Source organism: Neodiprion pinetum, chromosome 5, assembly GCF_021155775.2.
Source record: "Neodiprion pinetum isolate iyNeoPine1 chromosome 5, iyNeoPine1.2, whole genome shotgun sequence".
NCBI classification, from domain to species: Eukaryota; Metazoa; Arthropoda; class Insecta; order Hymenoptera; family Diprionidae; genus Neodiprion; species Neodiprion pinetum.
In genome coordinates, this window is record NC_060236.1 from 27,964,435 (window position 1) to 27,989,264 (window position 24,830).

The 24,830-nt window shown below is 36.0% G+C and overlaps 3 protein-coding genes across 10 annotated transcripts; 2 read left to right on the top strand and 1 right to left on the bottom strand.

The window, feature by feature from the left end:
* The first annotated feature begins 92 nt into the window (after positions 1-92).
* Positions 93-5,766, top strand: LOC124218712 (uncharacterized). 2 transcript variants are annotated; one of them, XM_046625426.2, is made up of 3 exons: positions 93-263; positions 446-593; positions 749-5,766. In XM_046625426.2, the coding sequence occupies exon 3, from the start codon at positions 828-830 to the stop codon at positions 2,067-2,069; it is 1,242 nt and encodes a 413-aa protein (XP_046481382.1). In that variant the 5' UTR covers positions 93-263; positions 446-593; positions 749-827; the 3' UTR covers positions 2,070-5,766. The 2 variants fall into 2 exon arrangements, with proteins under 2 accessions (XP_046481382.1, XP_068992111.1); XM_069136010.1 differs by lacking the exon at positions 93-263 and having other exon boundaries at positions 379-593.
* Positions 5,767-5,809: 43 nt separating this feature from the next.
* Positions 5,810-14,875, top strand: SCCRO4 (DCN1-like protein SCCRO4). Of its 7 annotated transcripts, none has more exons than XM_046625427.2 (5): positions 5,810-5,971; positions 6,695-6,945; positions 12,208-12,574; positions 12,689-12,896; positions 13,242-14,875. In XM_046625427.2, exons 1-5 carry the CDS (start codon positions 5,810-5,812, stop codon positions 13,325-13,327), a joined length of 1,074 nt encoding a protein of 357 aa, XP_046481383.1. In that variant the 3' UTR covers positions 13,328-14,875. The 7 variants fall into 7 exon arrangements, with proteins under 7 accessions (XP_046481383.1, XP_046481386.1, XP_046481384.1 ...); XM_046625430.2 differs by lacking the exon at positions 5,810-5,971 and adding an exon at positions 6,328-6,347; XM_046625428.2 differs by lacking the exon at positions 5,810-5,971 and adding an exon at positions 6,390-6,555.
* On the bottom strand, positions 14,329-17,564 carry FRG1 (FSHD region gene 1). Its single transcript, XM_046625435.2, has 5 exons — positions 17,379-17,564; positions 17,183-17,262; positions 16,717-17,009; positions 16,162-16,361; positions 14,329-16,037 (listed from the first exon to the last, which is right to left on the bottom strand). The coding sequence occupies exons 1-5, from the start codon at positions 17,435-17,437 to the stop codon at positions 15,890-15,892; spliced, it is 780 nt and encodes a 259-aa protein (XP_046481391.1). The 5' UTR covers positions 17,438-17,564; the 3' UTR covers positions 14,329-15,889.
* Between the last annotated feature and the right edge of the window lie 7,266 nt (positions 17,565-24,830).

Genomic DNA, 24,830 nt, shown 5'->3' on the forward strand with positions numbered 1-24,830 from the left:
TGAGATAAAAGATTGTTGACAGCACTGGGAGCTAATTTCGGAACGCACCCATGGAAAATGGGAAAAGTGTCCTAGGAAAACCATACTTCCAGAACGCTCTCGGTATTAGATTTCAGAACGGAATCGGAACAATTTTCTAAGTCTCATAGGAAGCGTTGGCTAAAAAATTAAAAGACGCTTACCCCTTTCATACTTAGTCTAGAAACGTTTACAATCGTTTCTAAAAGGATTGTTAGCAAATTTCTGTGAGCAGTACTCGGCGGGTAAGTGTGCCTGGGGCCATAAGGAGCCATATTAGCGATCAGGTCGATTTTTTACCGGTGAAAGTTAACACGCAATTCGCAAGCACTCAAAATCCTTTTAACGTAACTGCTTTAACAGCTTTACTCAACGCATAAAGCAATGAATTAGTCGAATTTAACTAATGATATCGCTTTGTGTTAAGGCGTGACTGAAAATCTTGATAAGTCTATGGGGAATACACAACTTCTCGCGCCGTGGAAAAAACCGGGGGAATCCCATCAGTCTTACGACACTTGATCACATCATTGCAGAGTGGCGGTATAGGAGGGAAACGAGAAGCCTGGCCAATTGTGGGCCCGCGTCTTTGCTCATTCCACGCTTAGTTCTTATCGTAGTACTCGTAAACGATATTTTCTGTCCTACAAGAAGGTGGTAGAATAGCGAAATAACTATTTAAAAGTAGTGATTGTTCTTTTAATATTGTGGCATTGTTTATTTCAATTAGAAAAAAATCAGTGAACGTACTAGAAACAGCACCAGCATTGAAGAAATAGCCACAAAGTCACTGACGAAGACAAAGGAACATGGCATCTGCGGACGATCAATTGGAAGATCCTCTCGATTTTGAGACTCCGGAGATTGAGATCAAGTTAACGGAAATGAAGACAGCACGATATTTTACGATAACAACCGACAGCTACATATCGTTGTGCTCTCGCGTTTATGCTGCACTGTGCGCTGAAAACCCAGAATTTTCTGCCAATTTCTCAGAATCAGTTTTTCAATATTATGCTGTCATTCATTTGTGGATGCGGTTTGCAGCGGTTCTTCCTAATTCGATGCAGAGGACATCACATCAGTTTCTGGCTGAAATGTACAAGCTAAACAACGAATCATGGCACGTACCCAAGCCATTGCTAACATATTTGAAGGGAATTGGAAATTTTCGTGATGTTGACAATTGCGAGAGACAGTTTCAGTTGCCAGTATTACCAACCCATGAATCCATCGGTGGAGTCAAATACACATTTGGAAAAATAAACGCCAATACACATCACTCTTATGAAGCTTTTCCAGCCCCTGGAATTGCGGCTCTGCGCATACAGGCTGATATTAAGTACACAGAAAATTTTTGTAATGAAAATTTATTTTGGGATTTACCTGATGATCTTCGTCCGGATGTAATAGATTCTCGTGTAAAATCTTGTAATCCAACTAAAAACCTTTTGGGTTGGGCTCCTGCACAAGAACTGACCTCTAAACAATTGGACCTATGTCAGGGGCTGGATATGAATGAATTTCTAAGCAACAAGGTTTCAACTTTAAGCTCGCATACCCTTAAGCTGTTACGATCAATTTCTAATTACCTGTGCCCTAAAAAAGAGGAAGATGATAGTGACTGTTCGCTGTGCAAAACTTTCGATACTCTTCCTCAGAATGGCTCACTAGTTCAGGGAACATTTGTTGAAAAACATGATAAATTCGTCAAATTCGATAGGTCTGCCATGTATTGCGATGGAAATATATCCTTACGTTCCCAGTTTATGCTGAATGATGATTTGGCTAAGAGTGCAATAATTTCGGGATATCGGATGATTAAAGATTCAATCGGTGAAAGACATTGTTGGTCTTGCTATGATTATGACGAGTACACAAATGTTCCCGTTAATTGGATTCGTTCTCGAAACATGGTCTACACGTTTGACTCCACTGAAAAATTTTATGAGATAAGATATATCAGCGCATGTATCTCGAAGAGAATTTTGCAAAATGTATGCATCTTAAACAGCATGATCAACGATAGCACATGGAGCATATACGAATAGAAAAGGAAAACAAAACAATATTTCTGTGACATACTTACACAAATGTTTTTCTTTGCATCTTATAAGTTTTTTTTGTAATATTTCATATATGTGCATTCATGTTTTTATTCTGTTTCTATTTTTGTTACGTAACATAGTCTTCGTTAATGCAAGAATTAAATTTTTATTGAAATTTTCAAGGTGCGTACAAGTTGACGCATGGAGAAGAAAAGACCTTTTATATGAAAAATGACATGCCAGTTGCTTCTGTATCCATTGAGTATCTAATTTCTGAAAGACAGCTGTCTAGGTAAACTTGATGCAGTTTCGCTAAGTGAATTTATGCGTACCTTGTTAATTATTTATTATTATTATTTTTCTATCCTTTTAATATTTTCATTTCTATCATTGTATTATTTCTTAGGGATTGACTATTAGAAAAAGCAAGTAGGATTGTCATACTGAAGTCAATGAAATGAGGATACTACCTGTTTGTATGTGTTTCTAATGGCGAAAAATTTTTGTTTGAAAAAAAGTAATTAATAAATACTTTGACCGTCCTGAAAATTACTACAATAAATCAGAACCACATTGTGTCATCAGATGCCTCATTAGATTAAGGAATGTTTCTTGAAAAACGTGATAAATTCTTCAAATTCGATAGATCAACAATGTACTGTGATGGAATTTTATCTATGCTCAACATACAGACTTAATCGAAAACTGACTACCAGTGCCTTAATTTCGGGATACCGGATGGCTAAAGAATCAGTTGCAGATAGATATAATTGGTGTTGCTATATATGACTTTGCCAACTACAAACAAGTTCCGGAATCATGGATTCGTACTTGAAATTCTATTTACACGTTGGGCGATGTTGGGAGATAGAATGAAACGATGTATACTACAGCATCTGTTTCAAGCAGAATAACACAAAATGACTGCATTCTGAAGACTATGATAAAATCGAATGAGAAGTAAAATATTTGCCAGTAATAAGAGAGAAGAAAATGTATTTCTCCAATCTTTTCATATGCCTTACACACATCAACGATTATGATTTTTTAAATTTTATTCTCATATGAAGATTTTGACATCCTTTTTTATGATAATATTAATATTTGCGATCTTACGATTACTTTCTATTTCATTTTAATGCATTTTGCATGTTTTAATCTTACTCCTTTATTTTTATGTTAACATTGTTATAATTTCTTAAAATATTGGTACATTGTTATATTTGGTTCATTCAAACTTTCCTGTTAATAATGCCAGAAACACCGATGGACATTTTGAAAAGGGAATATCGATATTTTTCTTTCGTAGCTGTATATTTTTTTTATTAATTAAACATTTGCCCCAATTTTAAAAGTAGTAATAATTCTCCACCATAGATCTCGTGGTAACAAAAGAATTTAGGGCAACTAAATTTCAGTGTGTTGTGTAATTATTTTGGGAGCTTTCCAGCAACGACACAGAGCGACACTGTGTCGAACATGGTGCTATCCAACAACGACACAGTCGGACACAGCTGCGGAGCATGGTTGGACACTGTGTCGGATTCATTGCTGCCAATTTTTTAGTTAGAGATTTTATTTTCGACGCATGGTATTGTTTATATTTATTTATTAAATGCGATGATAATCTACACGCGTTTCACAAATGTTTTTTTTTTTCCTGGAGCGCTCAGTGTTCCTAGATTTTTCGTATAATGCATGAGCGGACTCTATCTGCCACAAGCACCAAGGCACAGTGTTCGACCGTGTAACACAGTGTCACACTGTGTCTCCTTGCTAGAAAGCTCCCTTTAAATGTAGAGTTTCCCGTGCAGGATATTTTTCACAGCAATTGCTTAACTATATGAATTCACTCATTGTCAGTTGTTCTTTAATTTGCAGAATTCCAACTTTCATGTAAAACCTGTAAAAATTGGATAAACGTTGCGCAATTGTACAATTCTCTGAACGTTGTTCATTAGAAATACGTATCCCGTGGCAAATCAGGTATAGGTTTTTGTCGACTTTGATTATTGCGCATGGCAGATCTCTGTCGTGGTTCTCAACTACCCAGATAATGCAATTTCCTTGTCATGCCGATCAGTGTTGCCAACAAGTACCATAATTATGCAATCGTACCATATATTTATCTCACGTACCCGTAGATGTATGTATGTGCCATAATGTGACCATTTCACAATTTATCCTATTCGATAGATGGAAATATTAACTAGTAGACTGGCGCACCAATTATTTGTTTCTTGTGGCTTTTTCAATGATTGTAATAAAAATTGAGTAGGTAATTACAGAAATCTGCAATGCCCCCACTTATCTCTCTCTCCCTGTCGAACTTCGGAAAACCGCACATAGAGCAATTCTATGCACGGTAAATTAAATTCCAGCTGACACGACGCATCACGTATAAATTGAAAGCCTATGGTACAAATGCCTTACATTTTGTTTGGCGTGCTACGTAGCGGTAGCGAGATGAAACAATACATAACTAAAAATTGACGGCCGATGAATTCGTGGATCAGCATCGTGTCGTAGCCAGCATCACTGGAAATAACTTTCCGGGTATTTGAGACGGGGGACGGTCAAGGGATAGTGGCAACTCGGCGGCTAACGTTTAATCGACGAAGTACAAAGGATTAAAATAAAAAACAAAAGAACACGTGAACACGCATATCATATATCATAATGAACGGTTATCGAAAGCATTTAATTTCACCAGGAAAAAAAGAACGAAATTAAAATGTCGAAACCATTCTTCTGAAACAATAATGTTTACTTTATTCATGCATAATATGTTCACACGTATACCACATAAATCTCGTCAAATTAACAGATCCCAAACACTAGTCGCTCCGATGTGGTGCGAGTAGCTAACCGCGTGCATTCGGTCCCAGTTCACAGTATACACGTTTCAATTTCAGTCTCCAGAGGCAGGTGGGAGAGTCAGCAGTCTCCTTTACGGTCGTGTGGACTTGTGCACACCCAGATCAAATCAAAATTTAAAATATTTATATATATAATTTTCACGAGTATTTAATCTATTACGAGGAGAGAATATACATGGAATCGAAGCTATATCTTGACAGACGTGAAATTTTCATCTAACTGTCAATTCTTCCGTATTCGAATAGAGCTCCCAAGGGTTGAGTATATGAAAAAACAAAAAAAAAAAAAGAACGTTTCTTAAAACCTCACGGACCAAGAGCCTCCCCCCCCCCTAATCGACCCGCCGACGCCGCCCCATCTCGTTCAATTTCCAATTTCCAAATCGCAACACGCTACCCGAGTCGCGTTGCTCTACAACTTGATATACAGGATACGCGAGTCAGCTGTTTGATGCGTTGATCATCTTAGCTTATGTCATACATATTTTCGGTATTTCGTTGTAGTTGTCTCAGAGTTCAAGCCTTTTTACCTTCTCATTTTTCTAAAAAATAAAAAAAAAAGAAAGAAAAATATATATAAACAAACACACATACATATGGGTACATATTGCTGGGAAGAGGAATAAAGCCTTCCACGGGAGAAACGAGGAGTTAAAAGAAGAAAAAAACTCCTACAGACGTACGGAGTAAAGAAATTAGGGGATTAACGGAAAGAAAAAAAAAAAAAAAAAAAGTCGAGAAGCATATAAAACAAAAACAGAAGAGTTAAAAGATCAAGGAAAAGAAAAGAATTACCTTGTATATTTTGTATAAGAAAGAAAGTAACGTCGGGTTATCGCGTGCGTACCCTGTGATGATACATTGATGAATCTAACCTCAATATTCTCAAACAATATCGCGGAGGTAAGAGAGCCAGAAGAGGATAGCAGCAGCACTACCAGCAGCTACTACGAAACCAACTACATTACAGATCAGCTGAGCTCTTTTAGTCTATCCAGCGACACGCGGCCCCTCGATAATTATCAGGTAAGGATATTTGACTTCAATATATTACCCCTTCTTTTCCCCTGACCGTAATGACTCGATCTAATAGATTCGTACGAGATCTTATCGTATTCATCTAATAGCTTTGTACATGTTCTATAAAAATGTGTTGATATTGAGACATGTAGACAGGTTACCCGTTCACCTGTTCACGCGCGTGAAAATCTCGCTTCACGGTCCGCGAGATTCCGTGCTTCTCGCATTTCCTTGTTACCTGCAAATCTTGACTCTATTAGGAAAACTTTTATTACTCATCCGTTCGTTTAACATTGATAATCTGTGACTCAAGCTCAAGGACAGTTTCCAAGGTCGATTCAACTCGTCTTTATGTTTATCCTGTCGTGCTGATCTGTCAAAAGTAATCAAAACTTCACAACCTCAATTGTCTTTCATCCTCGAAGTAATGATCAGTTCTTATGTGGATACAATTTTTTTTGGCAGACGGTTTGGAGTCGAGTCATTGCTGTCGTTTTATTTGAGTTGGGAAATTGTATTGGAAAATTTTTTCATATAGATTTATATCAAACTGCTGACAAAAATTTTGCTTATCGTCCACTATGTCTGAGGTTTGAAACTTCTTTTCTGAACATCTGTTCCCCTTTTGTTAAATTTATTCCCTACCGAGACTTGATGTTTCTTGCTATCATTACAATTGATATCAACAAATGGGATGATGACTAACCTTGATATTTAAAAAAATTTCAGACACCCTGGGAGCAATCTCAACAAGGGTCTCACACCGAGCTAGGGGAAGGAAGCGGAGGCAGAAAGCCCAACGAGGGGGGACAAGACCAAGGCCAGTTACTGGGGGCCGGAGGGATGCCTCGCAGTAAGCGGAGAGCGCCCTCCAGCACAAATCATCACCATCATCACCATTCAACATCAGAAATGGCGCCGAGTGCACACGAAGAAGGAATGGCAAGGCATCCTACAAAAAGGCTCAGGCACACTGCGAAGTGAGTTATTTTATTTTAACGTAAGGTGCGTGTGAAAAATTATAATGCAGTAAATATATTATTCCGTTACCAATGAGGCAAATATGTATTTCGGCAAGATGTGACTGTTCATATCTTGTTCATCTTTTCTGGTTTTTGTTTATTGTTGCTTCAATTTCTTGCTCCTTTATTTTTAATAAGGTGTAGTCGATGAACGATGTGTCAGAATGTTTTTGAATCGTGAGTTGTAAGCTGAATAAGCAGTACGAAACGTTGGCAACAAATCTACAAGAAACTTATCATAAAGTAAAAATCTGTTGGGCCGTCAAATTTTTATATTCATTGATGAATTTCAATTTCAAAGTATCAGTTATAATAGTTATACTTTTAGTTTTATAAAATGGTCGAGATTTTTTTCTGGTGCAGTTACTATGATCTTTGATTTTTTTGTCATCTCTGAATTGCTTGTATTTGAATGAATTGTCGGTGATAATATTGTGAAAAAAAAGGGAAATGCTACAATTTCCTTACCCGCCACCTTTTGATATAAATCTACATGATGGTAGAGCTTTAATTTTCGGAATTATCGAAAAAGGTGAAACGTAAATTTAAGAATAGCTTCGTCGTATCCTCCACTTTGCACGAACGCGGTTTGATTTTTTGAATTTCATTGAGTAACAATTGTCGGGAAAATTTAAAAGAAATATGCCACCGAAGTCTTCTGCTCATGAAACTAACACAAGACATGCTCTATTCAATGGAGACTGTGAATAATTTCAGTTTCATTTCCATCAAAACATTTGTCTTATTTCCATCGTGTGCTGTTATTTTTCTCATCATTTATAACAAAACGTAAAGATTGTCCTTGGTAATTAAAATATTCATACACATCTTCCAAAAGCTTGTTGAAACGTTATTTACGCATACATAGTGGCATAGGTGATAATTTGAATGTCTGTAGATAATAATTTTAGATAATTCGTTTTCAGATTGTATCTTTTTCACTCCACATGACGATTAGATAAGATTGGAAATGTATGTATTTGTCGGGTATGTATGTGTACACTAGCGTCGATGTGTGTAGCAAGGTGAAAGTTTTGTATAAGTCATCCATTGAGCAGTCAGCTGATCATTCTGTGCAGCCATCTGTGTCAGTCGTAGAGCCGAGTTGATAAAAGTTTTAATGAATCGAAAAAAAATTTTGCGTTTCATTTTTTTTCACTTTTCTTCTTATTATTTATCGGATGTGTGAATCTATGCATACATGTTAATTATAATTGAACTGAAATATTTTTAACTCCGATATAAAAATATAAAAAAACCACCACAATAATAACATGCAAGAAATGTGTACGTTCGCGTTGCATAAATAACAATTCAGTTTGTCGCCATCACTGTCATCGTTGTCATGATGATCGTTGTACTTAGTGAATCTAACGTATCTTCTACTGTTGGTCGCAAATTGCAAGATAGTCGCAAGTGAAGTATTACGTTCAGTGTCAAAAATTTCAAAACCACACTATCAACGCGAATGAAAAAAATGAAAGCACTGATGTAATTATAATCATGATTACTATATTTAATTTCTATAACTATTTTATAAGTAAGAAAGAATGATATTTGATCATTTTATTGATGACAAGAAAACGTATATTCGTTCGGGAACGAAGATACATTTATTCAGATTTATGGATAAATTTTTTCATTGCACATTACGTTACAGTTACTCGAATTATTGTTCCCCATAATATAAATCTATTCAAATTTAGCAACGACGAAGAAGTTTTGCAAATATTTTTCTTGGCTATTATCATTTAACAGAGACCAGTCATGTCATTGATAAAATGCCTTTGTTATCAAGAACGAATTGCGTCACAACTGAAACAATTATAGTTATGAAAGAATTTTTTACTTATTTTCTTTTTTTTTTTTTCTCAATAAAACCCAGATGCTATCATCTCAGGTATACTCAATTTGCCATTAAATAAATGACACTTCTTATCTCTCGCTGCACCATTGTTGTGTTGCATCGGTATTCGGACTGAACGCTATAACTGTCATCTGTTTAACATTGTACAGTCCTTGAGAAATAGTAACGAGTAATTGTGATTGAGCAAGCTTGTTCACATGATTGTATTTAGTAATTTATAATGTTACATGTAAAAACACTTGTTCAGTGTGTATCTCTTTATTACTCGTTGCTATCAAACGGCTACTCATTACCTCTCGGACATCTTTCGCCAGCTTTATGTGTATGTGTGCATTATGGCAATGTGTTGAGAAAAGAAAGCGCATCGTATTCTGGACGTTTTCATTGCACAGAAAAATTCTGCGACACTCAACAACAGCCAACAAACTTTTGATTAGGGCGATGTTTGATCTTCTCAATGCTACAGGGTAACCTAATGTTTCAATTTTATTCGTCTCACATATATTTAATAAATTCTTATTGCCAAAAAATTAAATAAAATGATACGAGAAGAGAATGTAATTGGAAACAGAGAGAATTAAACTTATGTCTGTGTATGAGGTTTTTTTGACTATTGCATCAGCCTGATATACGCGCGCAAATGTAATCCAAACTGACTTCTTTTTTTTTGCACTAAAAATTATAACATCACAGTTGGTAACGTTAATGTAAGAAAACGTTAGAAGCAGAATTATTATTTTACATTTTTACATGTCTCTGAAGGGGTTGAGGCTGTAAAGTATGAGTATATGTTGGTCTATTACTGTTTACTGAAGTCCAAACAGTTCTTAAGTTGTAAAATGACGAAGTTTCCCTAAAAAAGGATTTTTCCATTAACGATACAAACTTCAACCTTATTAAAAATTGAATTGTTTCTCACTGACAATCATTCATAGTGCAAACTATATTTCTTTCTTTTTTATTCAGTGATTTTTTTTTGGGTAAATTTGCTTTCTGAACGTCGGATGTTGTTATCTCTTCCTTTTTTGTAAGCATGAAATTTTCAACATTGCTGTTGACGCATGCATTTCGTTTTGGTACGTTTTCTTTTAGAATATTTTTAAAAAGATTTAATTTCTCATAAAGACTGCAGAGCATCACGAGTAATTATCACCACAGTGACACTAAATTTAAATTCAGCCTTGATTTAAAAGAAACCTGTTTCAGACATTTGGTAATTTACAAATGACACTATTCATATGCTCATAGACGTGAAAATTATGTTACAATCATAAGAGATTGACTGTCGAATTGCTCCTGGTATTATCATTCGATTTGTTTTCATATAGAAATGATCACACAAATTATCTACTATATTTTTTAACCCTGGAAAACGGAGACGTAAAATAAAAGAGTGTTGAGATCGGTGTCCTTATGTCCGAATTGGCCTTTTGGCACAGACTTCTTTCTCTAAGCGTATACGGGTTCCTCAATTCGTTTACCAATAGCCTTGACATAAGAAGTATGCGTGAAGCTGACGACGAGGTTGTCTTGCACGTGGTCACAATCACACGCATGCATGCCTATACATATACGTATAGCTAATACAGGCAGACGGTTAGCCAATTCGAAAATAGACATCTCTTACCCCCACCGTGCAATTAACGGCAGTCTGTCTTTTTCTCCCGTCTGCGTTTGTCCGTTTCACAGATTTTCTGTACATAAATACATATGAATATAAGAATATAAGTGGGTGGTGGACATTTGTGTTTTATACTACTTAATATTAAACAAATCTAAGAAAAACTAAAAGACAAAGTCAACTAAAATGAGACAATTACTGCAAGTCATCAGGTATCATAGATTTCTAAACAAACTATTCAATTTGTGCCACTAAAGCGACGGGGGAAGCCATAAATTATTTTTTAAATTATTGTTATTTGATATATTTTAAATAGCAAAATCCTTTTAAATTTTTAGATGTAATGACAGCAAGTAACGTATTTCAAAATATTTCGTTTACAATTTCTTAACATTTATTCGCAAGATTAAATGAAATGTAAAAGTGTCATAGCTGATTTTTTAAACTGTTGTAACAGTTCGAAGTTATGAAAGACTCTAAAACAAACATAGTCGAATAGTTATATTCACATCCTTTTAAAACTTCATAATTTCAGTGCTTTCTGACCGCAGTTAATTACAAACGAATTTAAACAATCAAAGGAATCTAGAAAAAATTCGGTGTAGATTTTGTACTGTATTTTAATGTCTTGAGTCGTCTCTACTTCGAGGCCGTTACATCACACACAACCATACATATTAAAACTTTTCGTTGATCAGAATAGGTAGTGTATCCGAGTCATTTGGCACACATTGGAGTTTGTGCTCTGTCGGATGTAGAACAGAACTTGGCTTGGTTCGGCGTAAACAATATTGTGATATTGTTTTTAACCTGTTAAAGGTTCGGTAAAATATTTTGAATAGTGTTAATTTCAGTTGCACTGAACCTAACGGTCTATGTGAATTTCTTCATCAGGAAATAAACAAAAATATATATTGACATAGCGTTAATAAATCTAATCAATACATCGAAGAAACAACAGTGTCACAGTGTATGGATGTCGAGAGGTTCGTTTAATAATTATTTTGCCGTTAGAATATTAATAGCGAATTTTTGTTTCTTGTTTTTTCCGTCGACTTTAATACTTATAATGCTTTTAACGAGATTGAATTATAGATCATACAGTTAAAATGTATATCTACCTTTTTTTTTTTAAATATATATCTAGAAGAATACATAGTTGGATGTTAATCGTTACTTTGTGAAACCATGCTAACTCAGCGGATCAGTGTGTACTTTGTGTACTGTTTTAAAATTCTAATTGACATTTCCCCTGATATTTGCAGGCACCTCTGTTGGTATTAATTCGGCCACGATTCACAGAGTCTATTAATAAAATTGTCATGAGTCATTTGGAGAATTTTAATGCGTCTGCATTTTTTTTTTTCCATGTCTTTATATTTATATTTTCTCGAAGCAGTCCTTGTTCTTCTTCATCGGCTAGTTATAATAATATATTGTCCAATTGAGCCTCAGATCATACATTTTAATTGTGAAATGTGAAACAGGGAAAATTAATTAGTGAAAAGATCTTACTGAAAAAATGACGAAATCGTCGATACTTCAGACGATTCATTCACTGGTACTGAAAGCCCAAAATATGATACAGGACTATTTTTACAATTAGGCATTTCCGTTGTTCAAGGTCAATTTATATCGATGTGAATTGGATAACTTTTAAACCATTTATACTAAAAAATGCAAGAATTCAGTCTGATATTACAATAATTCAATGATATTTTTATACTTTCAGTGCTAGGCGGTACACAAAGTCAGAAGATGTGTCCAGCGCCTCATCATTTTCACAAAAAAGATGCATTTCGTGGTTCAGGGAGTACACGATGCCAGATGATCCAGATATGCTAGGTCCAGAAGGGATGGAAAAATTTTGTGAAGATATTGGTGTCGAGCCCGAGAATGTGGTGATGCTTGTATTAGCCTACAAAATGAATGCTAGACAGATGGGCTTTTTTACGCTTAGCGAATGGATGAAAGGTCTTTCGGAGTTACAATGCGACTCAATAGCAAAAGTACAACAAAAGCTAGAACACCTAAGAAACTTGCTTAGTGAGGCGCAAACATTTAAGGGGATTTACAGATACGCTTATGACTTTGCTAGGGTAAGTTAAAGTATCCCATAATCGAATTTTGTCAATTTCTTTTTACTTCTCACAGGTCCTGCAACACCTTTACATAGTAATTTCTTTGTGGTAAATTCATTTCTTCTTTTATAGGATAAAGATCAACGTAGTATGGATATGGAAACTGCGAAAGTAATGCTTCAGCTTCTGCTTGGAAAGCATTGGCCGCTTTTTGCTCAATTTGCTCAGTTTTTAGAACAGTCAAAGTACAAAGTTATCAACAAAGATCAGTGGTGCAACATTTTGGAATTTTCACGCACCATCAGTCATGATCTTACAAATTACGATTTAGATGGAGCATGTAAGTACTCGTTGTTCAATATGATAATAAACAAATTGTCAGTTAATTGAGTTATACATATACATATATAAGTCACCGTTTGGATTAAAGTCATATTATTGTAACTTTTCGAACAAAAGATTTTCATGGGTCGAAAAGTTTCATTGATCGAACTGTGACAATATTTTTTTCTCTACATATTCAGTAATTATCGTCTGGGCTAGTATTTGAATCCTAGCAGCTCAGATAATCGACGTTTAATTTTTACCACGTATATTATAAAATGATCACCATGCAATTAACTATAATTATAATATTTGATGTTTTGGTTTTTATTTTATTTTGTTTCATTGTCTGTAATTACAGGGCCAGTAATGCTTGACGAGTTTGTCGAGTGGTTGAAAATTCAACGAGGTGAAGGTGTGACTTCCCTAGAATCGCGAGGTAGCTGAAACAACCAATTGAAATGAGACGAGCTCATAGTCAGACGACAAAAGGCCCTCACCAAACTTAAATGAACCCTCCTTTCCTTGTCCCCCCTCCCAATACAATAATACGTTTTTGTGAGTTAAAAAAAAAAAATTTTGAATTCTTTGCTAAATTAAATTCTGGCTTGTTCAAAAGTAAAGTGTTTCAGTTGTTATTACTATCACATATTTGTATGTTCATTAATATACGTAGTGGTACTCTTACTTTCATTATTTCTTTTTCTGTTTTGCATCTATTATACTTCAAGATTATTTCTAAACTTTTTTCTGTATCTATAAAATAGATCACAACCACCTGCGAGTACGAACAGCATACACGTATACATATACAGTCCACTCGAAGCTGACTCTGAAGCGTATAGTACATAGTGTATTCAACTCGAATAATTTTAAAATTTAATTCCACGACGTATGTATAATACTATTAATATTTAATAAAAACAAAAAAATAATAATAGAATATAATAATGATAACAATAACGACGATAAATAAGTAAATAATAACGTTAATTGCAGACTGAACGAAGTAGCGATATTACTGTGATGATTCTTCGTTATTACAATTTATTGAACGGAAAATACTGATCCTAAAAAGAAAAAAAAAAGAAAATAAACTTAACAAAAATCATACGGTTTGACTTTAATAATCTCGTTGTAATAATAACAGTAAAGATAACAATAATAATAATATTAATGATGAAATTTTAATTACTACTCTAGTGTAATATTCATCGAGTAACATGAAGTGATTTAGAATTTTAGAAATTTTGATGATACAATGATGTTACACGTCATTGAAGTTTCGTTCACTCAACATCTATTTCGTGATTCTGTTCTGAGCAGCTCGAGTGTTCGAGACTCTTACATGCCATAGGTTTTATTAATTGAAAATATTTTTAAGAATGAAATCTGCGTAGAATACATCAAGCCAACAAAGCATAATTACCCGGATTCTTTTTGTTGGGTTAGCAAGAAAAAGATAATAAAAGGTGGAATGAATAGCAACAAAACGTTGTTATTGGGCGTGAATCAATGTTTGTTAATTAAACAAGTCGATTTTCAACTATGGATTTTATTTTTTTCTCTTTTATCCCGCTTTTTATAATGTTTTTCTCTCTGTCATGTTTTTCTTCTTTTTACACACAATATTTTTAATATACTAGGTAACTAAGCACTCTATTACCCGTGATCAAAAGGGGTGCAACGTAATGCGTTATAAAAAAACATTATAATGAATTAATCAAATTGAATAGGTATTCATTAATGTGTATTATTAAATTGAATTCGTAATAACATGTATGACAAGCGGATGCCTCTATATTCATCCTTGCGCCGACACGTGTATCGTCGTTTTTCTTTGCCTTTATGTTTGTCATTAGTTTTTCTATTGTGGTTTTCGTTTTATGATTCAAACAGCATGTATTTATGTACAAAGGCTTTGTTTACCTGGGTCAGGATGTCTTTTAGTTAATTTGAATTATAAATAAATGAATAAGCCAATGAATTCGTAAATATGACGTCTTTATTTTATCGATTTATCAATCCCTATATTTTGCAAAACTGTTGTTCTTCTGTCTCTTTATCATACATATACTGTACATATCTTTCTGTCTTGATAACTTTTCAATAACTCATAAATATTGTGCTGCGATTGATAGAACAAAACATGGAATGAAGAAATTAATGAACGTTGAAAAAATTTGGTAGAAAAACGAGATAAAAAAAATTACGTTGGGATATTTATTTTATTTTGCGTTGATTAAATCATTACAGTTGAGTCATATATTTTTTGCTTACACAACCTTTGTACATTATTTGATCACCACTTTTATCCCCCTTCAGACGTTCTCTTTAATTGTCATACAGTCGTATTTTCTTTAATGGTTGATGTAAACAGCATAGAAATAGACAAAAACAAAAAAAAAAGGAATCCAAAATTAATGCACGATAAGGTGATGGGCTCTGAATACAAAGATAAGAGAAGGTATAATTTTTTATTGCCCTACCCGAAGGAGAGACGTAAGTTAACAATTTATTCAGATTTGAATGCCTCACCAGATATTGGTTAGTTTTTCGGATTTCTATTTTCTGTGAATTTTTACGATTATTGACCGACGAAAGAATGTATACGGATAATACGTACAAGCTATATTGAAATAAAATCGTTTGTTTTTTCAACAGATTTACAATTTTTATTTTCTCTACTTCGAGTGAACAAACTTTTGTCGATAAGACTGGATTATGCAATAAAAATTTAACACCGGTCGTACTTGATTAATTTATAGATCACATTGTTTCATTCCCGAAAAAAACAACAAACGTAATCTATTATTCATTCGCTTGAACCAATACCTTAGCGAGAAGTGGGCGATACTGGTTAAGTTGAAATTCAAATAAATATGTATTAAATTCAACAATTTTTTCAAGTATGAGTAATTGTCCGATTTTTTTTTCAACATATTCACGATAACGTAGTTTATATTATTTAGTAAGAATTATACACGATAAAAGCTGTTATACTGTTAATTATTTACAGTATCGATCAGCCTTCATTTTACTCCTTCGATCCAACAGCGCTTCGTGAAGGTTCCCCTCATTTTTAGCTTGCTCCAATTCCGCACGACTTTCGACATTGATTCTAAGCTTTTTATCCTGAAACTTTTGGAACTTTCTCCTGAAAAAAGAAATACTATTATTAATATTACCAATCTATTTATTGTTAAGTTATATTCTACTAATTATTCTTGCTAATGGTTGCAATTCATCCCGTTAGTTATATAATTATAATAGCGTCATACACATAATTGATTTCGACTTCGGCAAGGGATCCTTGCTCTTCGGTAGGTACATTTTTGCTCGAATCCTGTATTTTTTGCGTCAGGCTTCGTATTGTCAATATTTCTGATGGACCAGCTTTTGTTCTTTCACAAGTTATATCATCGTCGTCTGCGACAGACATGAAACACCCTGTATTACTCAGTAAAGCCAGTTTCCCATCCTGAAAAACAGTTCGCACAGCAGGTTGAAATTTGTAATATTAAGGTAATAATGCATTTTTGGAGAAAATCGATTCTAGTCGTCTTGAGATTTGTTTGAAAATAAGTAAAAGTTAATTTCCAAAATGCTGATTTTTTCATTGCTTCATTACCTCAAAATTACTCACTTCAACTATCAATAATAGTTTGATATTTGAAATGATGATTGGAAATCTATTAGAGAATATTTTACAAATTATTCCAAACCTGTTCACTCTTTCATTTAATACTAAAATTACTTCAGAAAACGCAATTTATTATAATGGGATTAATTTTTTCAAAATAGATAATATGCTCATTTGAGGAAACAAGATATACTTCAAATATAGGCTCCCATTGCTCCATGGCTCCAACTGCATCACTTCTACCGATGACAACTCCTTTTTTATCAACGCCAATGTATTTTCCGTAACCAGACTTCAATGCAATTTTTGTATCGTTGACTGGAAATGCGGTAAGGATTTCTTCTGGTGACGGACCTTCCTTCTCATCATGAGGAGCACCCAGTGTGAACAATCCATTGTCCAGAGCTTTGACATAGCATGAATTCCCAAATTCGATTGCAACTGTTCCAGTTATCTCTGCAATCGAGGTCGCTTTCCACCAGCCCCCTGCAACACATTGAAGAATAAAATGGAAGAAACTATTTCACATACTGCAACAAGTAAGGCTTTCTAATTTATCAAAAGTTTCAATTATTCGACTATTATGACACATTCCTACAAAGATGGTTAAAATGTATTAGCATTGGGGTGGTATTAGGGTTGAATTTAAATAGACAGACCATGAAGAATAGAATCCTCATCTTGCACACTCTCTGCTTTGTCTTTGTTATGTTGTTTCTTGTGTTTCCGCTTTTTTGATCTGAAATTTGAACCAAGAAGAATACACAAGTTGTAAACGGTGATTTTGAGTAAATATAACCTCAACTAGATCGACATCAGTCTCAACGAGGGGTCGTCATAACGATGTATACTTACTTGGGTTTTTCGCCTTTCAATACAAGTTTACCTATCCGAACTTTATCGTACTCGGACATGTTGAAATAATGACAATTCTAGGTTAATAAACCCAGAAGCACTGAAAACTTATTTATTCCGTGTCAAATATGACAGATCAAGTAGTGTCGGACTTGTCGAAGAGAAAGCATACCACAAGATTGCCGTAAGTTAGGCGCTATGGTGGATCCTTGTCACTGAGTGGTCATCTCTCTTGGAGATCAGTGATTTTTGTGGAACGTAGATTCATGTTCAAAATTTTCTGTGAATTGTATAATATAGACCGGTTTGATAATAGCAGTGAGTATTTTTCCGACCTCAATAAAAACAATGACTCCAGACAACTGTCTGAGGAATCAATTATCACGGAGTTCAATCCGCAATGATAATGTTTTCTTCTTTCTTCGCCTTCTAGAAAGTTTTTTTTGCAATTTTGGGGTTTAATAAGTCTAAACGGGATTGTTTACATCGATTCTGGTACGGAAAGTTTTTCGCTCGGAAAACAAAAAGGTTAACCCCTTCGAATTTTTTCAGTTTTCCAAGTTCACCCGATTTGAACCCAATCGATTGCACGAAGTCCGAATACGTTGAGGCCAACGTATCAAGGCTTACAGCCGAAAAACAAGATATTTCACTTGTAATTTCACTACTGTTGGTCCCAAGCTGTTATGGACATTTTTCCGTATTCCTGAGGGTCCAATTGGTGTAAGCAGAACAATTCTGAGACGAAAAGATCACAAGCTCTGAAAATCGCAAAAAGCAAGGCTAACCCCTTTGGATTGTTTCGGCCCATTTTTGGTGGAATTTGGAAAATGCTGAAATCGGTTCATTTGTACCATGTACCGACGTAATTTTGTGAGATAAATCCATCGCACATGGTCTGGACACGCTACAAACAACGAAACTCATGGCTGCTAAACATCAAATATACACCTCGTTTCCAGAGGTGGAAAAATCAAAAACTCATAGCTAAAAAGTTTCAGTTTCGGTTTATTCAATATGCCTTAGTGCTAGTACAAGTGTTTATGTGTCAGTGTGTACTACTTTACCATGTTAGTAAAGAGTATAATTGCAATATGTTACACTAATACATTATACTAATGATGATATGTTACACAACTGATTATTATAATATTATACTGAAACTGATATGTTTAGTATAATATTTCCAATATGATTGTAGTTCAAGACGGCAACAAGTGTAATACAATGGTAGAACATTACATAAGAACTTCGACTACTATTTGGGGAAAAACTGCGATATGCATTGCATTAAGCAGAATATGAACAATGCGTGATGTGATGTGTTGGTACATTGTAGTTTGTAAGCGCAGCTTACGTTTCGGCCTGCGTACAGGTGCAATTCACCTTTGCAAGATACAAGATGATCATCGTTGTATTCTTAAGATTTGATCTAATCTGCAATAAAATGAATAATACATACCTCAATTTCTCCAATTATTCGTCGTATCTCCTCAGGTGTTGGTCCGACGATGCTCGAAATACATTTTGCAAACGTTCGTGGGCCACAAGTCTAACATCGGTCGTTCAAATTGTTAGTGAGACGATATATTGTTCGCTTGGAATACAGGCGAACTGATCCCTTCGGATTTTTGTGGTCGAAATATGTCTGGAGTCGAAAAAGAGTTCGATTCATTCGTTGGTGTACTAGATCAACGTAATTTTGCGAGAGGAATCGATTGAACGCAGTCCCAATACGCTGCGAGCAGCGGGTCAAAAGTTACAGCCGAAAAACAAGAACCTGTGTCTTTGACTTTTTTCGACTGGTGCTTTTTCCATCGTCATTCGTCTGCTGCTGGTCCTGCGCTGTTTTCGCTGCGTTTTCTGAGTTCCTGGGAGTCTAATTAGTCAAGTAAAGGTCATGCAAATCGAATCTGAGACCTAAAATTTTTCGGCCCAAAATTAACTAAGGCTAACCCCTTTGTATTTTTGGTGAAAATTTTCGCGATTTTGAAAAGTGCTGAAATAAATTCTTTTGTGGACTATTCTGACGTAATTTTGCGAGAGAAATCGATTGGGCGCAGTCCCAATACGCTGCGAGCAACGGGTCAAAAGTTACAGGCAGAAAACCAGAACCTGAGTTTTTCGGATTTTTCAGCTGGTGATCTTTTCGTCGTCATTTCTCTCCCGTTGATCCCACGCTCTTTTTGCTGCGTTTTCTGAGATCCTGGGAGTCTGATTAGTCAGGTAAGGGTCATGCAAATCGAATCTGAGACCAAAAATTTTTCGGCCCAAAAATAACTAAGGCTAACCCCTGTGTATTTTTGGTGAAAATTTTCGCGATTTTGAAAAGTGCTGAAATGAATTCTTTTGTGCTCTATTCTGACGTAATTTTGCGAGAGAAATCGATTGGGCGCAGTCCCAATACGCTGCGAGCAACGGGTCAAAAGTTACAGGCAGAAAACCAGAACCTGAGTTTTTCACATTTATCAGCTGGTGATCTTTTCGTCGTCATTTCTCTCCCGTTGATCCCACGCTCTTTTTGCTGCGTTTTCTAAGTTCCTGGGAGTCTAATTAGTCAAGTAAAGGTCATGCAAATCGAATCTGAGACCAAAAATTTTTCGGCCCAAAAATAACTAAGGCTAACCCCTTTGTATTTTTGGTGAAAATTTTCGTGATTTTGAAAAGTACTGAAATAAATTATTTTGTGCACCACTCCGACGTAATTTTCCGAGAGAAATCGATTGGGCGCAGTCCCAATACGCTGCGAGCAAAGGATCAAAAGTTACAGCCGAAAAACAAGAACCTGTGTTTTTGACTTTTTTCGACTGATGCTTTTTCCATCGTCATTCGGCTGCTGCTGGTCCTACGCTGTTTTCGTTGCGTTTTCTGAGTTCCTGGAAGTCTAATTAGTCAAGAAAAGGTCATGCAAATCGAATCTGAGACCAAAAATTTTTCGGCCCAAAAATAACTAAGGCTAACCCCTGTGTATTTTTGGTGAAAATTTTCGCGATTTTGAAAAGTGCTGAAATGAATTCTTTTGTGCTCTATTCTGACGTAATTTTGCGAGAGAAATCGATTGGGCGCAGTCCCAATACGCTGCGAGCAACGGGTCAAAAGTTACAGGCAGAAAACCAGAACCTGAGTTTTTCGGATTTTTCAGCTGGTGATCTTTTCGTCGTCATTTCTCTCCCGTTGATCCCACGCTCTTTTTGCTGCGTTTTCTGAGATCCTGGGAGTCTGATTAGTCAGGTAAGGGTCATGCAAATCGAATCTGAGACCAAAAATTTTTCGGCCCAAAAATAACTAAGGCTAACCCCTTTGTATGTTTGGTGAAAATTTTCGCGATTTTGAAAAGTGCTGAAATGAATTCTTTTGTGCACTATTCTGACGTAATTTTGCGAGAGAAATCGATTGTGCGCAGTCCCAATACGCTGCGAGCAAAGGATCAAAAGTTACAGCCGAAAAACAAGAACCTGTGTCTTTGACTTTTTTCGACTGGTGCTTTTTCCATCGTCATTCGTCTGCTGCTGGTCCTACGCTGTTTTCGCTGCGTTTTCTGAGTTCCTGGGAGTCTAATTAGTCAAGTAAAGGTCATGCAAATCGAATCTGAGACCAAAAATTTTTCGGCCCAAAAATAACTAAGGCTAACCCCTTTGTATTTTTGGTGAAAATTTTCGCGATTTTGAAAAGTGCTGAAATGAATTCTTTTGTGCACTATTCTGACGTAATTTTGCGAGAGAAATCGATTGGGCGCAGTCCCAATACGCTGCGGGCAACGGGTCAAAAGTTACAGGCAGAAAACCAGAACCTGAGTTTTTCACATTTATCAGCTGGTGATCTTTTCGCCGTCATTTCTCTCCCGTTGATCCCACGCTCTTTTTGCTGCGTTTTCTAAGTTCCTGGGAGTCTAATTAGTCAAGTAAAGGTCATGCAAATCGAATCTGAGACCAAAAATTTTTCGGCCCAAAAATAACTAAGGCTAACCCCTTTGTATTTTTGATGAAAATTTTCGCGATTTTGAAAAGTGCTGAAATGAATTCTTTTGTGCACTATTCTGACGTAATTTTGCGAGAGAAATCGATTGGGCGCAGTCCCAATACGCTGCGAGCAACGGGTCAAAAGGTACAGGCAGAAAACCAGAACCTGAGTTTTTCGGATTTTTCAGCTGGTGATCTTTTCGTCGTCATTTCTCTCCCGTTGATCCCACGCTCTTTTTGCTGCGTTTTCTGAGATCCTGGGAGTCTAATTAGTCAAGTAAAGGTCATGCAAATCGAATCTGAGACCAAAAATTTTTCGGCCAAAAAATAACTAAGGCTAACCCCTTTGTATTTTTCGTGAAAATTTTCGCGATTTTGAAAAGTGCTGAAATAAATTCTTTTGTGCACTATTCTGACGTAATTTTGCGAGAGAAATCGATTGTGCGCAGTCCCAATACGCTGCGAGCAAAGGATCAAAAGTTACAGCCGAAAAACAAGAACCTGTGTCTTTGACTTTTTTCGACTGGTGCTTTTTCCATCGTCATTCGTCTGCTGCTGGTCCTACGCTGTTTTCGCTGCGTTTTCTGAGTTCCTGGGAGTCTAATTAGTCAAGTAAAGGTCATGCAAATCGAATCTGAGACCAAAAATTTTTCGGCCCAAAAATAACTAAGGCTAACCCCTTTGTATTTTTGGTGAAAATTTTCGCGATTTTGAAAAGTGCTGAAATGAATTCTTTTGTGCACTATTCTGACGTAATTTTGCGGGAGAAATCGATTGGGCGCAGTCCCAATACGCTGCGGGCAACGGGTCAAAAGTTACAGGCAGAAAACCAGAACCTGAGTTTTTCACATTTATCAGCTGGTGATCTTTTCGTCGTCATTTCTCTCCCGTTGATCCCACGCTCTTTTTGCTGCGTTTTCTAAGTTCCTGGGAGTCTAATTAGTCAAGTAAAGGTCATGCAAATCGAATCTGAGACCAAAAATTTTTCGGCCTAAAAATAACTAAGGCTAACCCCTTTGTATTTTTGGTGAAAATTTTCGTGATTTTGAAAAGTACTGAAATAAATTATTTTGTGCACCACTCCGACGTAATTTTCCGAGAGAAATCGATTGGGCGCAGTCCCAATACGCTGCGAGCAAAGGATCAAAAGTTACAGCCGAAAAACAAGAACCTGTGTTTTTGACTTTTTTCGACTGATGCTTTTTCCATCGTCATTCGGCTGCTGCTGGTCCTACGCTGTTTTCGTTGCGTTTTCTGAGTTCCTGGGAGTCTAATTAGTCAAGAAAAGGTCATGCAAATCGAATCTGAGACCAAAAATTTTTCGGCCCAAAAATAACTAAGGCTAACCCCTGTGTATTTTTGGTGAAAATTTTCGCGATTTTGAAAAGTGCTGAAATGAATTCTTTTGTGCTCTATTCTGACGTAATTTTGCGAGAGAAATCGATTGGGCGCAGTCCCAATACGCTGCGAGCAACGGGTCAAAAGTTACAGGCAGAAAACCAGAACCTGAGTTTTTCGGATTTTTCAGCTGGTGATCTTTTCGTCGTCATTTCTCTCCCGTTGATCCCACGCTCTTTTTGCTGCGTTTTCTAAGTTCCTGGGAGTCTAATTAGTCAAGTAAAGGTCATGCAAATCGAATCTGAGACCAAAAATTTTTCGGCCCAAAAATAACTAAGGCTAACCCCTTTGTATTTTTGGTGAAAATTTTCGCGATTTTGAAAAGTGCTGGAATAAATTCTTTCGTGCACTATTCGGACGTAATTTTGCGAGAGAAATCGATTGGGCGCAGTCCCAATACGCTGCGAGCAAAGGATGAAAAGTTACAGCCGAAAAACAAGAACCTGTGTTTTTGACTTTTTTCGACTGATGCTTTTTCCATCGTCATTCGGCTGCTGCTGGTCCTACGCTGTTTTCGCTGCGTCTTCTGAGTTCCTGGGAGTCTAATTAGTCAAGAAAAGGTCATGCAAATCGAATCTGAGACCTAAAATTTTTCGGCCCAAAAATAACTAAGGCTAACCCCTTTGTATTTTTGGTGAAAATTTTCGCGATTTCGAAAACCGCCGGAATAAATTCTTTGTCGCACTATATAGACGTGATTTTGCAAGAGAAATCGATTGGGCGCAGTCCTACTACGCTGCGAGCAAAGGATCAAAAGTTACAGCCAAAAAACGAGAAATTTCCTTCTTCATTACTTTGCTGTTGCTCCTACACTCTTTTTCATGTCATTGTCGCAATCTCGAGGGTCCAATCGGTGGGAACGTAGTCCTTCAAGTGGATTCTGCGACGAAAAATTTCAGAGCTTCGTAAATCGCAAAATAGGAAGAAGGCTGTGTCGATGAGTTCTACAAAATTATCATCAATTTCGAGAAAGGGCAAAATTAACTCATTAAGACGCGATAAGTTACAGCCGAGAATCGTCGTCTCTAGTTTAGTCCATATTTGTACGAGAAATCCAATGAAAGCCGCAGCAAATGAACCAACAAAACATGTTTTATTTTTCCAGGTTTTGATCCACGTTCCAGATATCTTTTCTGAATCGTCGGTGGTACAACTTGTCGGAAAATGCTGTCATACCGATTCCACCACTGAAACCAACATATCCCCAAAACAAATCAACACCTACCAAGCCAAGCGCTCGAAACTCATTAATCGTTTTGATGCTCGCAATCAGAATATCTGACAGATACCATCTGGAATAAGGCTGCACATTCTGCTTGGTTCAACTCAAGTAATAGCTGCTAAGAACGAGAAAAAATCGGCAACACGTTTAAATGCTACAGATAATTAATCCCGAAAATAGTAACTACTAGCTCATTATTTGTTTCCTAAAGATCATGGGATCGTATACGCGTGCAATTCAACAGGTATATAATACAAATAAATCCGTAATGTTCATTTGAAATGAGCCATCGATGACGTCTCTCCTGTTTGTAGCAGCGTCGAACAATTCTTGTTTAAGAACTCGCTTCGAGTGGCAGAACATCTGCAGTGCGTTGATTAGAATAAAATTTATATTTCAAGTGGAAGTATGTAAAACTGATATTGAATGAATCATATAGAGATTGTAGACGAATCCATGACATTTCCATATCCTCCGAAATTAAGAGCTTCGTCGCCAAATTTCTCAAAATTAGAAACAAAAAAACTTAAATAAATAGATAAACGGCATACTGGGCGGCAGTTGTTCAGATCTGAGTTTGAAATCGCAAACTAAAATTAAAGAATTCCGCTAGGAGTTGGTATTTCACGATTAAATAAAACCTCTTCCGACCAATAACCGCTCGCGTAGGGGATCTATAATAGGGGAACAATAATTGTCACCATTTTATTAAAAATCTTTATCAGCTACATTTTGCTAGATACCGATCACCAGAAAACACTTAGCAAAGCTGTATGTGTATGACGAATTATGTACCTATCTACAGGTTTGAATCTGGATGTATATTTACATATACATAGGTATGTATACTCCACATACTCACACACGTATATA